Source organism: Prionailurus bengalensis, chromosome A2 (assembly GCF_016509475.1).
Source record: "Prionailurus bengalensis isolate Pbe53 chromosome A2, Fcat_Pben_1.1_paternal_pri, whole genome shotgun sequence".
NCBI lineage: Eukaryota > Metazoa > Chordata > Mammalia > Carnivora > Felidae > Prionailurus > Prionailurus bengalensis.
This window is the reverse complement of record NC_057348.1, coordinates 36,254,038-36,269,198: the sequence shown is the minus strand read 5'-3', so window position 1 is coordinate 36,269,198 and position 15,161 is coordinate 36,254,038. Positions and strand designations below refer to the sequence as shown.

The 15,161-nt window shown below is 42.4% G+C and overlaps 1 protein-coding gene across 1 annotated transcript in view; it reads left to right on the top strand.

The window, feature by feature from the left end:
- The window catches only part of TAFA4 (TAFA chemokine like family member 4), a 178,080-nt gene that overhangs the window by 33,861 nt on the left and 129,058 nt on the right, over nt 1–15,161 (top strand). Inside the window, exon 2 of the mRNA XM_043587900.1 lies at nt 12,357–12,493. Coding sequence (XP_043443835.1) covers nt 12,480–12,493 — 14 coding nt within the window. The 5' untranslated portion in view covers nt 12,357–12,479. The remainder of the gene's footprint in view (nt 1–12,356; nt 12,494–15,161) is intronic.

Genomic DNA, 15,161 nt, shown 5'->3' with positions numbered 1-15,161 from the left:
ATATTGCCATGCATCTCATAAGAGGTTTGGTGGGGGCTGGGATGTTCTCAGGGAAAGCCGTAGTTCTAGTTGCTTCCACACCTAAAAAAGTGTCTGTAGTTAAAAATTTTGCCACAAGGTGAGTACTGTGATTGAAAACCCAGATTTGTTGGGGAAAGGAGACTGGATATCCTGCTTCAGTTTAGGTTTTCAGATTCATTTATTGATTGAACAGATATTTGTTGAATGCTTGGTACATGCCAGGTCCAGTAGCAAGGGCTAGAGATGAGAGAAGAAACCTGTCTCTTGCCTACATGGAACTTCCAGTCTTATGGGGGAGACTCCCGTGAGTATAACAATGCAATTCTGAATAATCAAGAAGAAAAGGCTAAAATTTAGAGATTTTATTTAGTAATTAGGAAAGTGCCTCCACCAGGGTGGTTGTCCTGAGAAATGAAGATGAAGCAGGAAGTAACTAAGTGGAGAAGGACAGTACAATATGTTTGTCTATGAACAAAAGGAATGACATGTGCAGAGGTCCTGAGGCAGGAAGCCTATGAAGGACTGGAAAAAAGAGCTGGATCATATTGGAATTTCATTGTTTCTGCTCCCTCTGGTCCCTGTTTACAAAAGTACTTTGGAACTGGTTACAATGGACGGGGTTTCAGGGGACTCTGTTATGTTAATGAAAGGTTAAAGGTCCGGTAGGTGACAAAGGTAAATCTACATCTTACGTATTTTTATGTTACGCAGCAGATTATGACAATCTTAGTTTTTATATTCATTTCTTCCTTTTGGGGATGAATGCTGCATTTATTACCTTGAGGGCATAAACTCCTAAGAATGAGAGGTTATTGTTGCCAGCCTCTTGTGTTTTTCTGCTTTAGAAGTCTTGTCAAGTTTGTAGCACATCTCTTCTGTGCTGGAATTACGAGATCATGACCCCATGATTTCCTTATATTTCCTTATATGGGCCTACTTGCTGCCAGAATATTTCCCTGATGCCCCAAAGAAACATGACTAGTGAATTCTTGTGTGAAAATGTGGACTCGGCACAGAAATTTCTTAAAACTCAGTTTCTGGTTGTAATGCGTTATAAATATTAGCTGGTTTTGTTTTTGTTTTTGTTTTTGTTCTTTTGGAGTGGGGTCTTGAATACAGAAGAATGGCCTCACAGGCCTTTGTCTGAGTCGATGCTATCAAATCAGGAGGAGATTAAGACAATTGCTGTGAGTGCCACAGGTTCTTTCCAAATGAAGAGAAAAAAAAATAATCGGGAGTGTATTGTTGTCTGTGAATCACAACTTACGGTTTTACTGATAGGCCTGCATTTTGTTTTTCACTTTCATAATATATTTTGTTTAACCCTCATGTCTACACTGTTGCCATTTCCTCGTGTAATGAGTCTTAAAGATGATTGGTGGGGCGGGTCTTTCTTTTGTACTCAGGCCCAGTGTGCCTTGTACTCGCAGAGCCCGTCTCATCTACTGAGATGTACTGAGACGTGTTCACTGAAATACTGGATAGGTGTTTCCTAGTGTTCACACATGAGGAAGTAGACATGTGGCAGGAATTTATGCGATGGGTTCCTTCCTCAGCTGCGGCCGGGTGTTAGGAGAGCTCCGTCCTTGTCATCACCTCCATCCTCGGACTGGGAGGCCTTTTGAGTGGGACTTTGTGCACACCGCACTCTGCAGTCTTGACTGAGCATGTACTACGTCCAGCCCCCCTCTCTGGTTTCTCCAGACTTTTCTGTTTTAAACGCCCCTTTCCTCCCAGAGGGTGGACTCTCTCAGCCTAGTTTGGAATCCCGAGTCCCCCATTTCCTTGTCTGGTGCTATTGGGTAAGTAAGTAGAATGATTTCTCTTCTGTACGGATTGAAAGCAAAATAAAACAGAACCGCGTTCTCAGATGATTTCGAGGAGTAAATGAGATGAGAAGTGAACCGACGGGTCCAGTGTTGGGCCCTGGGTATCCATCTGTTAGGTTATTACCACAATGCCAGATTCTTCAGTTGTCTTCTCCTGAGTTTAGATACAAAGCAATCGGATGTGGCTTTCCATTGCTTTCCAGGGCCCATGAACATTCTTCTAGATTCTCAGATCACACAATGCCTGATCTTAATTTCATATGGCATGATTGGTTATGAATCACTGTGAGCCAAGGCTGATCTTTTCTTAAAGCTGTAAAACATAGGCCTTTGGGGTCCCTTGCCATCCCATCCCTTGCTCCTTGTCTTCTTCCGGGTCCCCTGACTGCTTACTTCCCTATATTACATGCAATAAACTTTGGGCCTCACATAAACCAGACCCTAAAAGTCCTTTGACCCCTTCCCTAACGACTTACAATCTACCAGGAAACCCATCCTCGAATGGCATTGTGATTCATTGCCTGTTAATTCCTGTATCATGTGGTCTGGGTTACGTTTTTCATTTTATTCTTGGGAAATAATGTTTTACCCTTAGGTGACTGTCACAAGGTGGGAATTTTGAGTTCTGGTCTGGTGAGCGGCATGGGTCGGCAAAAGGGGAGTGGACAAAGAGACAGGGCGAGTTGAACTTTGGATCCGTTAAGGCATATTAGATAAGGTGGTCTTGTTCATATACTCATGTATTTGTATCTGTCCCCATCAAAACAGATTTGAGAACGTCTTTAAAAATATTCAGTGAAGTGAAAGATAAAGGGAAGATAAAGAAAACTAAGTGTAAATTAGGCATATAAAACGCATGGTGAAGAGTTCTATTTGCTTATTGGAGGTAGGCTATAAATTTGGCTCGGAGCTTCCTAGTTAGCTAAAGGGAAGAGTGAAATAGAATACACTCTCGGGTGTGCAATGTCCGTAAGATAAGAACCAGTGTTCTTGGTGCCAAGACCCGAGACTTCGACCTTGCAAGTTAGTTCATTAGTTTGCCTCCACACGGAGTGCCTGAGGTAACCCGGTGTTGTGTGTGAGAGGACTTCTTTGGAAAGAGGCCCGACTTCATTGGTGCTCTATTCTCGAGATAGCTGGACAAATTTCATTCTTTGTCTCTCTCGCTCTCTTTTTAAGTTGAAGTGTGCTCGCCACACCGCGTTACATTAATTTCAAGCCTAGATTCATTCTCTTGCCCTTCTAGGTTGAGACCTTCATGTGTACCAAACAAGCAGTTGATAAAATGTTTTGCTAGTTTTTCTTCACTTGAGGGTATAGATAAGGCAATAATTTTCTTGGACCCACAGGTAAGATAGACGCCAGCCCTAGAGAGAATTAATGAAGGGGAAAGGGGAGTTTACCCCCCTTGCTCCCTTAGGCACCAGCTCATTGGTTCGCAAACATTTATTGGTAGCTTGCTGTATGCAGTTGCTGCCTTAGGCTTCAGAACATGAGTTTTTCTTTGGCTCTTTTTTCACCATCCTGCTTCAAGCCGTCACCCTCTCTTGCTTGGACTCCTACAGTAGTCTCTCAGCATCCCCCCCTCCCCCACCACAGGGTGCAGTCTCTACCCAGCAGCTGGAGGGCTCTTTTCCCTAACCCATCTCCTTTTCCTGTCCTGTTTAAAACTCTCACATCGCGTGTGTGGAATCAAATCCCAGCTCCACACTATGATTTGCAAGCTCCCTTATCATTTGCCCCCGGGACTTCTGTGATATCATCTCCAACCCCTCCCTCCCCTAGCTTATTACCCGCCCCCCCCCCCCCATTCCCGCCACTCCGACTGCTGCTCTGCTGCTGACTACACCAGGTTCCTGCAAGCACATGCTGGTTCTCTATGTAGGATGCGCTTGAAGCCCACATTTTGTCGCTCACCATTGTATCAGAGTCCCCTTCTCAGCAGGCCTTCTCTGGGCACCCAGTCCAGGTAGCTGTGCATCCTCCAAGCCCAGCCAGTCTCTGTCACACTGTTCGCTTTTGTGTTCTTGGTTATACTTACTCCAGTCCACAGTTACCTTATTCACGCTCCTTTGCCTGCTTGTCTGTCTCCCGTGCTGGAACACTAGCTCCAGGACCTTAGCCATCCTCTGTGCACAGTGCCCAACACATGGCCTGCTGCGGGAGAGTTGATCAGAAGTGCTGGTTGGGGTGCCTGGGTGGCTCAGTCGGTTAAGCTCCGACTTCCAGCTCAGGTCATGATCTCGTGGTTCGTGGGTTCCAGCCCTGCTTTGGGCTCTGTGCTGACAGCTCAGAGCCTGGCACCCACTTCGGATTCTGTGTCTCCCTCTCTGCGCCTTCCCCGCTCGTGCTCTGTCTCTTTCTGTCTCTCAAAAATCAATAAAAATGTTAAAAAAATAAAAATAAAATATGTAGAATCTTATGTTTATTTAAGGACATCTTATATTCTGTTCATAAATATGGCTTTTTAAAAAAATTAAAACATCTACTTATTTAACAAAAATGTGGGTCAGTTAACATTAGCACTGTCAAAAGACTTTTTCTTTCCTGCCACAGGAGGGCACTGTTGGCAAACATAAGATGATTTTTAGGTTGAAATTTAATAAAGGTTTAGATTAAGCTCTTAAGAAGCATTTGTCCCACTAATAGATTAAAATGGCCAATATTGTCGGCAGTGGGCATTGCCTTGCCATTAATCCTGTCACGGCTGAGTTTACTGTGTATATATGTCCATGAACTGCATGTTATCTATGTCAGAATCGTACTGCGTTTCACCTAGAATGCTCTGTGAGTCATTTTCACATATGGAAGTCACCTTGGCGGGTCTTCTAGTTGAACTCTATTAGTTCACAGGTTCATTTAGGGTCATAGAAGTTAGATGACCGTTCATTTGGGAGTGAAACTAAAGACTTATATTTATTCATTTATTTAACAGAGCATATTTAACACCCATGATGCACTGGACATTATGGTAGAGATTAGGGTACAGGAGAAATACAATATCATCCTTCCCCTCAAGAGGTTTATTCTGGTTGTAAGTGAACAGACCCTGACCCCCACCCCCATCCCCAACCCGTAACCCCACGCCCCAGCCAGGAGTGCAATCGTTAACATAGTAGAGGCACTGTTACCCATCTTTATGTACAACTTATATTATGAATATTCTTTATGTAGACATTAGATCACATCACATAAAAACTTTTACGGTAAAAATTCAAGTGCTTGGCAACTTGTGGGTAGCCTTCACATATTATGTTGGTTATTTATTATGTTAAAATCCTTGGACGCTGTTTTGATGATTTGAAAAATGAGAAATGAAAGGAAAATTTCCAATTAAAAAACTGGTCTAATTAAAAGAAATAAACCCTCTGCAGTAAGGATAATTAGGCCTTGAGAGATTTATGGCTAAATTGCCATTACTGTTCCCATTGGTTCAGCCCCAGACCTGGGCGATTTCCCTCGGACAACAAGCTGTAGAGTCATGCTGGGTGTGCCTGAATTCGGTGAGTGCATTTCATTTCATGTAACTTGCCAGTTTGTTTTCTCCGTTTCCTGTATACCGGCTCTGGATGAAACCATTGTCACTTACTGATGATTGCTTTTGTGCTTCTCGTGGTCACTGGAAGGCTGGATTTTTCTTCATTAACAAAATGCACTGTTTGCTCATAATTCTACTAGAAAGGATTGTGTCACTGCCCTTAAGTAAGGATGCTGTGTGGTTTTAAGGAATTTCTCGGTTCTTAAAATGACAGTGTGTGAACCTTATAAAAACACAGCATGTCTGTTTAATTTATTTAAATCATCGCCAACTGGAAGAGCCTTTTTAAAGAACTCTCCACCACCTAATTTAGATGAGATAGTACTGGTAACACTTGAAATTAAAAGGCCGTTTATAAAATGTTTAATATTTAATAGACACAGTTATTGTCTTTAATGGCTCATTTACAACATGCTTTAATATGTTCTAAAATGGTTCAGTAGTAAATTCTTCATAGATGTTTTTAAGCAGGCAATAAAAAAGCAATTTATGACATGTATATACCACATTCTGGCAGAAAAAACGCGCCCACTCTAACATATGACGGTGAACATGCTCTAAATTACTAAGTAATTCCATGCATCGTGTGATAATTATAAATGATAGCCCAGTGGAGGCATCGGACATGTATCCATGTTTGAAATATATTCATGTAAGCATCAATAACCTATTAGATACATTTACCTTCATCAGCACACTCTTAAAAATAGGAAACTCATTAATACTTGTTTCAGAATAAATTTGTCAAGAGAAGGTTTACATCGGCTTTTATGTATTTTTGTGGAAAAGCTGCTTGAAAATTTCTAGAAGACAATTCAATGCGGCTTTGTTATTTAAGCAACTGGAAATGGAAACATCTTTCCTCATTTCTGTCTGAAGAAATGATGAATGAATTTATGTAGGCAACTTCCATTTCAAAATTTCCATTGTTTATCAGACAAGACATCCCTTAGTGGGATCATCTTTTCTCATGTTTTTCACTCACGAAACTGCTCCCCCCCCTTTTTTTAACTCCCCAAACCCAGGTTGCTAATTTATGATGCATTTGTCATTTACATCATCTGCTGTCTTGAATGAGTAGAAATTAGTGTGGTAAAATGATTTATTACAACGTCCAAACTTCTAAGGGTGTCACCTCTTTTATTAGTTGTTGGGAGAATTATGCTAACCTGTTCCCTGATACGTGGGTGGGGGGCTGAGAACCAGAGTTGCCAGGCCCTCCTAGTAGATCCCACCCTGGGAGGTCAGACGAACTGAAGGTGAGTCTGGAAATAGCCAGTTATTGGAAAGTGGCCACTGTGCAGGTGATGCAAGGCAGAACTTGTAACACTCACCATTGGCCAGGCGGGAAAGGGCAGTGCCGTTTGGGACCATTTGCTTTATTATTTTTTTAAATTTAATTATTATTATTTTTTTATTTTAGAGACAGAGAATGAGAGTCAGCAGGGGAGAGGGGCAAGGGGGGAGAGAGAATCCAAAACAGGCTCCGCGCTTAGCGTGAAGCCGACATGGGGCTCGATCCCATGACTCTGTGATCGTGACTTGAGCCGAAATCAAGAGTGAGTTGCTTAACCGACTGAGCCATCCAGGCGCCCCCTGTTTGCTTTGTTATTAAGCGAGAATCTGCTCTGCTGTGTTGTTGCAAAAATGCTTCCAAATTGGAGTTTGTCAGGAAATGAGTCTGGGAGGGTGCATAGACAAAAATCCTCTTTTTTTTCCCTTTGGTTTTGTTTCAATGCCGAATTCCTTCATTGAAATCCACAAAAGTAATTTAGCCTTCATGCGGTATGTTCTGGCTCTGGTGTATTTTCTCTGCAATGTTTTAGACAAGTTGTGATCTGCAGTGTAGTTGTCTCCCATCTGTTTGAAAAATGGCAGCTTAAGCATTCAAGGACTTTAGAATTCTTGCATGTTTGGTCTTAATTTGGAAAATGACATAAGACTTTAATAAATCTGCAGCAAATCAGAAGCCTGCAGCAATTCTGAATCTCTGTTTTTCCGCAGCTTTTCCGAGATGAAGCAACATTTATTTAGGGGTTAATAGCAAACACCTTTGGCTCCAAGCCTGGATCTGCTTGCACATTTAGTCCAGTTGCCTACACACATTTTTCCAGGCAGAATTCTCATCTTTAGGATGCTGATCAAGGTCTTGAGTCCCTAAAGAAGATAGATTTATTTTCAGTCTATTTACTAAAGCATGAAAAGAGACTAACACGTTTTGGAAATAATTTCACAGGAACTGGAACAGTAGGTGCCTTGGTACCAGATGGCTTGAATTTGAATCCTAACGTAGCTGCTTGTTGGCTGGGTGACCTTGGGCAAGTCACTTACTGTCTTTATGCCTTACTTTGCTCATCTGTATATCAGGGTATAAATAAATCCTACTAATATTTTATTTGTTAAAAAAATTTTTTTAGTGTTTATTTTCAAGAGAGAGAGAGAGAGTGACAGAGCGAGCAGGGGAGGGGCAGAGAGAGAGGGAAACACAGAATCCAAAGCAGGCTCCAGGCTCTGAGCTGTCAGCACAGGGCCTGACGTGGGGCTTGAACTCACCAACCGTGAGATCATGACCTGAGCCAAAGTTGGACGCTTAACCAACTGAGCCACCCTGGTGCTCCAATCCTACAAATATTTTATTTTATTTTATTTTTATTTTTATTTTTTTTATTTTTTCAACGTTTTTTTATTTATTTTTGGGACAGAGAGAGACAGAGCATGAACGGGGGAGGGGCAGAGAGAGAGGGAGACACAGAATCGGAAACTGGCTCCAGGCTCTGAGCCATCAGCCCAGAGCCTGACGCGGGGCTCGAACTCACGGACCGTGAGATCGCGACCTGAGCTGAAGTCGGACGCTTAACCAACTGCGCCACCCAGGCGCCCCCCCAATCCTACAAATATTTTAAAGTGCTTTAACATAGGGCCTGGCACTATGTGAGTGCTTCTGTGGGGGCTTGAGCGGATGCTCAGAGAATTGAATTAACCAGAACATTCCAACTACCAACTCTCCGTGTTGTTTAGGATTGGTAATAAATTCTAAACCACTTTTGTATATCTTATGAATGGAAGGCTTTTAATTAGATATGTCACTTCTTGTGGGCTATGGGCATTGAGGAAGGCACCTGTTGGGATGAGCGCTGGGTGTTGTATGGAAACCAATTTGACAATAAATTATATATACGTATAAAGACATGTAACTTCTTATTTTGACATCATTTCTGACTTAATGAAAAGTTGAAAGAATAGTACAAAGAATGCCTATGTGCCCTTTACCCGGATTCACCAATTGCTTACATTATGCTCATTATTTTTTATATTCATACATTCAGTCTTCTGTGTCTCCCTTCCTTTGCCCTTCCCTCCTTCCCCCTCCCCCCCAGAATCATTTGAAAATGAGGTAGAGGCATTTGCTTTTTATTCTTAAATATTTTAAGGTGTATTTTTTAATTTAATTTAATTTTATTTTATTATTTTTTTAACGTTTATTTTTGCGACAGAGAGAGACAGAGCATGAATGGGGGAGGGGCAGAGAGAGAGGGAGACACAGAATCGGAAGCAGGCTCCAGGCTCTGAGCCATCAGCCCAGAGCCCGACACGGGGCTCGAACTCACGGACCGCGAGATCGTGACCTGAGCTGAAGTCGGACGCTTAACCGACTGAGCCACCCAGGCGCCCCAAGGTGTATTTTTTTTAGCAATGACATTCTCTTTCTTATTTATAGTATGATCAAAATCAGGAAACTTAAGGGCTACAACCCTCTAATCTGCAGGCTACATTTAGAAATTGTTAATTGTCGCAATAATGTCATTTATAGCAGTATGTGTGTATGTTGTGTGTATGTGTGTGTAGGCACTTCATCCTGAGGATAGCTTTGTGTGTGTATGTGTGTGTTTCTGGTCCCAAGATCCAGTCAGTGCACCATCAGAATTGCATTTTGTTGCCATGTGCCTCTCCTTTATTTGAAACAATTCCTTAGAATTTTTTTTTTTTTTTTGGTCTTTCATGACCTTGATACTTTCAAAAGCAATTACATTTTAGAGTGTCCCTCAAATTTGAGTTAGTCTGATTTTGCGTCGTGATTAGATCTTGCTGTAAGGTCATTGTGTCTTCCAATTCTAAAAGGAACTGTGATATATCATCCCTGTAAATTTGTAGACTGGAAAGCTGAGAAGGAACTTGATGCTATCCAGATTGACATGTGTGGAGTGAGGCGGGTGTAGCAAAACCAACACAGATATTCTGAGGCTGCTTATCTACAAGTAAATGACTATTTCAAAAGAATAATCCCCTTAGGGAATTCGCCCTACTCATGGTGGGGGCAAATAGATCCAGAGAAAAGAGAAAGGGAAAACCTCACTATTTCCTTGATAAGAAATCAAGTGTAGGCAGAATTTTTTCCTGTGTACAACAGAAATAAATTAAACATCTGAAGAATGGTCTCCTGTGGCTGGAAACCTCCAAGTTTCTTGGTACCAGGAAGCATAAATAGGCACTCTCTGCTCCTTTGTTGGAAGAGAGTGACTATCCCTACGCAGTACTAACACATGAGGGAAAAGATGAAAAATGTACCCGACATCTAAATGCCAAGTGTTTTAAGTTCATTCTGAGAATGATGGGGCGCACGAAAACATTTTTTTTTTTTAAGTCAAGACATGGGCAGTGTCTTTCATCATGGAAAACATGGAATCTCTTTAAAAACAAACACGTTTGGAAGCAGATGGGTAGAAAGGACTGTACTATGGCTGGAAAACAACAGAGAAAAGAAATGACTAGAAGTAAATGCTTTTGGTGCCATGTGCGAAATTATTCATGCTCTTGATTGCACTCAAGTTTGGAAGTGACAAGAAAGAGTTAATCCTTTGAAGGCAGCGCCTAGGGTACACCCTGGGAAAATCTGACTGAATGAGTTACTGTCCAGCCTAAAATTAAACTCCTGGCTCCTTGTCTGGCATACGAACGATGAGATCACATTTCTTTTCACTGATGGGTCCATTTTTTAATGAATTGAAAAGAAGAATCCCCAGTGGTTCCTTTTGTGTGAAGAAAACAAGATAAATATTAGCTAGGAAAGGTCATTTTGGTTTCCAATATGTGCGAAGTTCATTATGATGGATTCTGATAAATTATACTGTGTATTTCTTTCCGATAACAGAAGGTCACACTGTGCCCTTGGGTGGACATCAGGACAAACATACTTAATAAAGTTGGAGGATGTGGGACATGAACAGTTTCCAGTATTTTTTCCCCCAAATACCTTATATTTGTGCAGTTATTCAAAGTCTCTTTCCTCTTGTTGAGCTGTTCACTCAAGGCCGACTCTCTTTCCTTAAGCCCCAAAGGGGTGGGTCTGTGTTCTTCAGTCAAACATGTAATTACCGTTAGGGGCGTCTAAAGAAGAGAAAAGGCTCAGTTGTGCTTTGTGGCGGGTTTGTAACAGGTTCAGTGTGATTCTAAAGTAACTAGACTGTGTTGCAGTGAACATTTTTATCTCATGTTTGCAACTGTAATATTTACTGATGCACATCGTCATTTTTCTCTGATCTCCACCACTGGAAGGGATGCCTTTAACTTAGCAATGTTAAATATGGTGTAGTTTTGGGGCGCCTGGGTGGCTTACTTGGTTGAGCATCCGACTGTTGATTTCAGCTCAGGTCATGATCTCATGGTTCGTGGGACTGATCTGCTTTGGGATCTGTGCTGACAGTGTGGATCCTGCTTGAGATTCTCCCTCTCACTCTGCCCCTCTCCTGTACTCGCTCTCTCTCTCAAAATGAATAAATAAACTTAAAAAAAAATGGCGTAGTTTCAAGGTCCACTTCCCCCCCCGCCCCTTTGACATGTCTTTGGTTTGGGATCATCTGAATCCTTGCAAAAATGTTTCGCTGAGTGGAAAAGTCCTTTGAGGTCTGTGCATTAAAGGACCGTGTTGGATGTCAATTAGGGAATTAACAAGCGTTCTTTGTATTTTGGTGTAATGGTTTATTTTGGAAAGACGTTTACCCTCTTCCTCCCGTTAACATTTTTCGAAAAGGATCCTCACAGATTGTCTAGCAACATTTTTAGGTTTATGCCACACAAAGCTAGGAATTCAGATCTTCATGCTGGCTTTTCTTTCTTTCTTTCTTTTCTTTTTTTTTTTTTGGCATTTTTTTTTAATAAGAAATTTATTGTCAAATTGGTTTCCATACAACACCTAGTGCTCATCCCAACAGGTGCCCTCCTCAGTACTCATCACCCACCCTCCCCACCCTCCCACCCCCCTTCAACCCTCAGTTTGTTCTCCGTTTTTAAGAGTCTCTTATGTTTTGGCTCCCTCTCTCTCTAACTTTTTTTTTTTTCCTTCCCCTCCCCCCATGGTCTTCTGTTAAGTTTCTCAGGATCCACAGAAGAGTGAAAACATATGGTATCTGTCTTTCTCTGTATGACTTATTTCAGTTAGCATAACACTCTCCAGTTCCATCCACATTGCTACAAAAGGCGATATTTCATTCTTTCTCATTGCCACATAGTATTCCGTTGTGTATATAAACCACAATTTCTTTATCCATTCATCAGTTGATGGACGTGCTGGCTTTTCCACTGCGCTGTGAGCTTGGGCAAGTTGCGGAACTCTTGGGATGGGCCATCTCCCACTTCATTTTCATCCCAATGTTAAAGAAATGGGGAGAATGGAATTTTGCATCATGAATGGTTTGGGATCCTCCATCAAATTTTGAATGCCTTTGCTGCTGAGAGAACTTTTCCTTTAAAATTGTGTTCTGGTAACCACATCTGTGGCTAGTGAGTGTAGGATTCTGTATCCTTTCCCCTTGTGTGTTAGGACACGTTACAAATATAGATGCATTCCGTTGCCTACCACAGTCCTGCAACTGCAGATTTCACTGTAGAAAACAGTATTTTGCTACTGGAAATCTGTATCCTTTCAACATTAGAATGCTAATGCCTTGCTATTTTTTTTGTTTCTTAAATAGGTCTTCCCAAGCTAAGATAATTTTTTGGAACTGCAGAAATTGTTGGCGATAGCTACAAATGGGAATTTGGAGTTGGTCTGAAATTCATCTTGAAATAATTGTGTTTGACTGGAACCAAATCTTATGAAGTCACCAAGGTAAAATGATTTTAACAGACACCTAGAGATGGTTTCTTTATGAAGCATTGAGGATTTAGCAAAACGGAGTATCTGAGAGTTGATGATCCTTTATAAAAGGTTTCTTTTACATTGAATTTTTGGGTATTTTGGGAATCCAAGTTTTTCAAATTTTAGCTCTCATTTTTGAAACCATTTCCGTCTGTAAAGCAGTGTCTTGGCTACTTGGTAGGGTGACAGGCGAAATTTTAAAGATAAGCCAATTTTGTTATACTTTTGAACAAAATGTTCAATGTGGAAGAAATTGAAGTTGAAATATTATGGTAGATGTAGTAGGTCAGAAATCTTTTTACTGGGGGTCTGGTTTATTGACTAAAATAAAGAAAGACTGTTGAATGTTCACTCATCCCCAGGCCTTTTTCCAGACAGCGACAGCTGTTGTTAAGTAAATACCTGTTCTAGGCACCGAAACGTCTCCCAGGAACCTGCTACATAGAATTGTCCTTATAAGAAAATGGATCAGGGATCATCCCCTAGGATTGGAGTGGGTGCCCTTGAGGCTTTGGCATTGGGGTCTGTTGTTGGGATCCAACCAGGTAAACAGAAAAGGCATTCTGATAATGTTGGACAGAGGGAATTGAATTCAGGGAATATATGTAAAGGGGGAGTCAGAGAAGTCAAGCAGAAGGTGTGGAGGCAGCCCAGGGATAGGGAACAGTGGGAAGCTACTACCATCCAAGGCTCGTAGAACAGGAAGGAAGTCGTGTTTGCCAGCACCTGGGAAGGAAGTTGTGTTTGCCAGCACCTGGGGGAAGGGACCCTCGGTGGGAGCTAGAACCATAATGGGCCTTCTGGCAGGAACTGGCACCATGGAGGAGAAATGACCCCTCCATAGATCCTGCCCAAATTGGAGAAGGTGGGGAGAAATACCCCTATCCTTTTTTTTCACTCTCCAGGCTCTAGGTACCATCTCCTATTGGTTAAAGCCAGCTGATTCAGGGGCCTGGAAATCGCATCCGGTAGGAGTGACCCAGTGGAAGGGAAGAGAATGGATCTTAGGTCAAAACAGGCTCTGGCAGGGAGAGCCTTCATGTATGAAACCACTTCCTGTGACATTTTAACAAGCATGGTGTTGTCTCTTTATAGCTCTGAGGATGAGTCTTCTCTTGAGGATGACTCCCCAGCCCCACAAAGTAAATGAGGTGTATTCCATGTGCTGTCTTCTGTTTGAAGACGGATAGTAGTGGACACTACAATGCCCCGCCCAGATCCCCCTTTAGGAATGAAGGATTTATTCCCTCACTGTTGGGAGTGCTGCGGAAGGTGGCCTACAGCTTCTTTGAATTATCCTCAATTCAAAGAGCCCCCTTGCCTAAAATTACCCCCCTTTTTAGGGGCGGCTCATATCCAGTGATGGACCAACATGGAAAAGGTGTGGCCCTTCATGCCAGCTTGGGACCACTGAGAACGGGCATCTCAGCTGTGGAATTCTCTACTGGGTTATCTGAGGCCTTTTCCTCCTTCTGTCCTGCCTTCTCCCCTCCCTTTGCCTTCCTCCTCTGTAGGTGATAACCCTAGAGCACCCCTCAATTAATTCTCTGCTCAAGCAATTCCCAACCTTGATACTCAGAGAATCTCAAATATACTCTCCAAATTTGGTAAGACCCATTCAGACAAGTTTAGGTGATAAAGAGACTGATAAACAGATGGAAACCAGATTTCACTTGTACATTAGGTAGGAGAGGTTATAGTTCACCTGAAAGACCCAATCTGAATTTGGAGACTGAATTGGGTGGGACTTAGTGGTTAGAGACAGGGGAGCCAAGCCACAAAGCCGAAGAAAAGTCTTTAATGATACTGAGTGGAAGGTAAAGAATTAAGAAGCCAACGGGTATCTGGAAATTGGATTAAGAATAAGAAGGTAGGGAGGTGGGGCGCCTGGGTGGCTCAGTCGGTTAAGTGTCCCACTTCAGGTCAGTTCCTGATCTCACAGTTTATGAGTTTGAGCCCCGCGTCGGGCTCTGTGCTGACCTCTCAGAGCCTGGAGCCTGCTTCGGATTCTGTGTCTCCCTCTCTCTCTCTGCCCCTCCCCTGCTCACACTCTGTCTCTTTCTGTCTCTCAAAAATAAGTAAACATTAAAATTAAAGAAGAAAAAAGAATAAGAAGGTGAGTTTCAGAACCAGGTTGACTCTGATGGGTTTATTTACAAGGAGAGAGAGCAGTTCATACTTGAAATTCTCAGCAATGTGACTCACATCTCAGAGAATGGATCGTGGATACACAGACTGGGCAGGGGGGATTCTGGTCTTCAGGTCAGTCTGGTACCTCTGAGGAATGCCAGCTGAAGGAAAGGATAGTGAGGGAGAGCCTGTTCCCTTTGGGTAACATTTTCCTCGGAGTTGAGAGCAGGTCCTGGCTGTTAGCAAGAACACAAGGACCTCAATTATATGGGCCCAAGGAAATGGATTTTGCTGATAACACACAGTTGCTTGGACATCATGCTTTCCCCAGTTGAGCCTCTAGGTGAGGACATGCCCAGAAGACATTTTGATTTCTGTCCTGTGAGTCCCTGGGCCGAGGACCTGGCTAGCATGTGCCAGACTTCTGACTTAAGTGCCCTGTGAGATAATAGGTCCCGTGTCATTTTAAACTGCAGAGTGTAGCAGTTTGTTATGCAGAAACAGAACA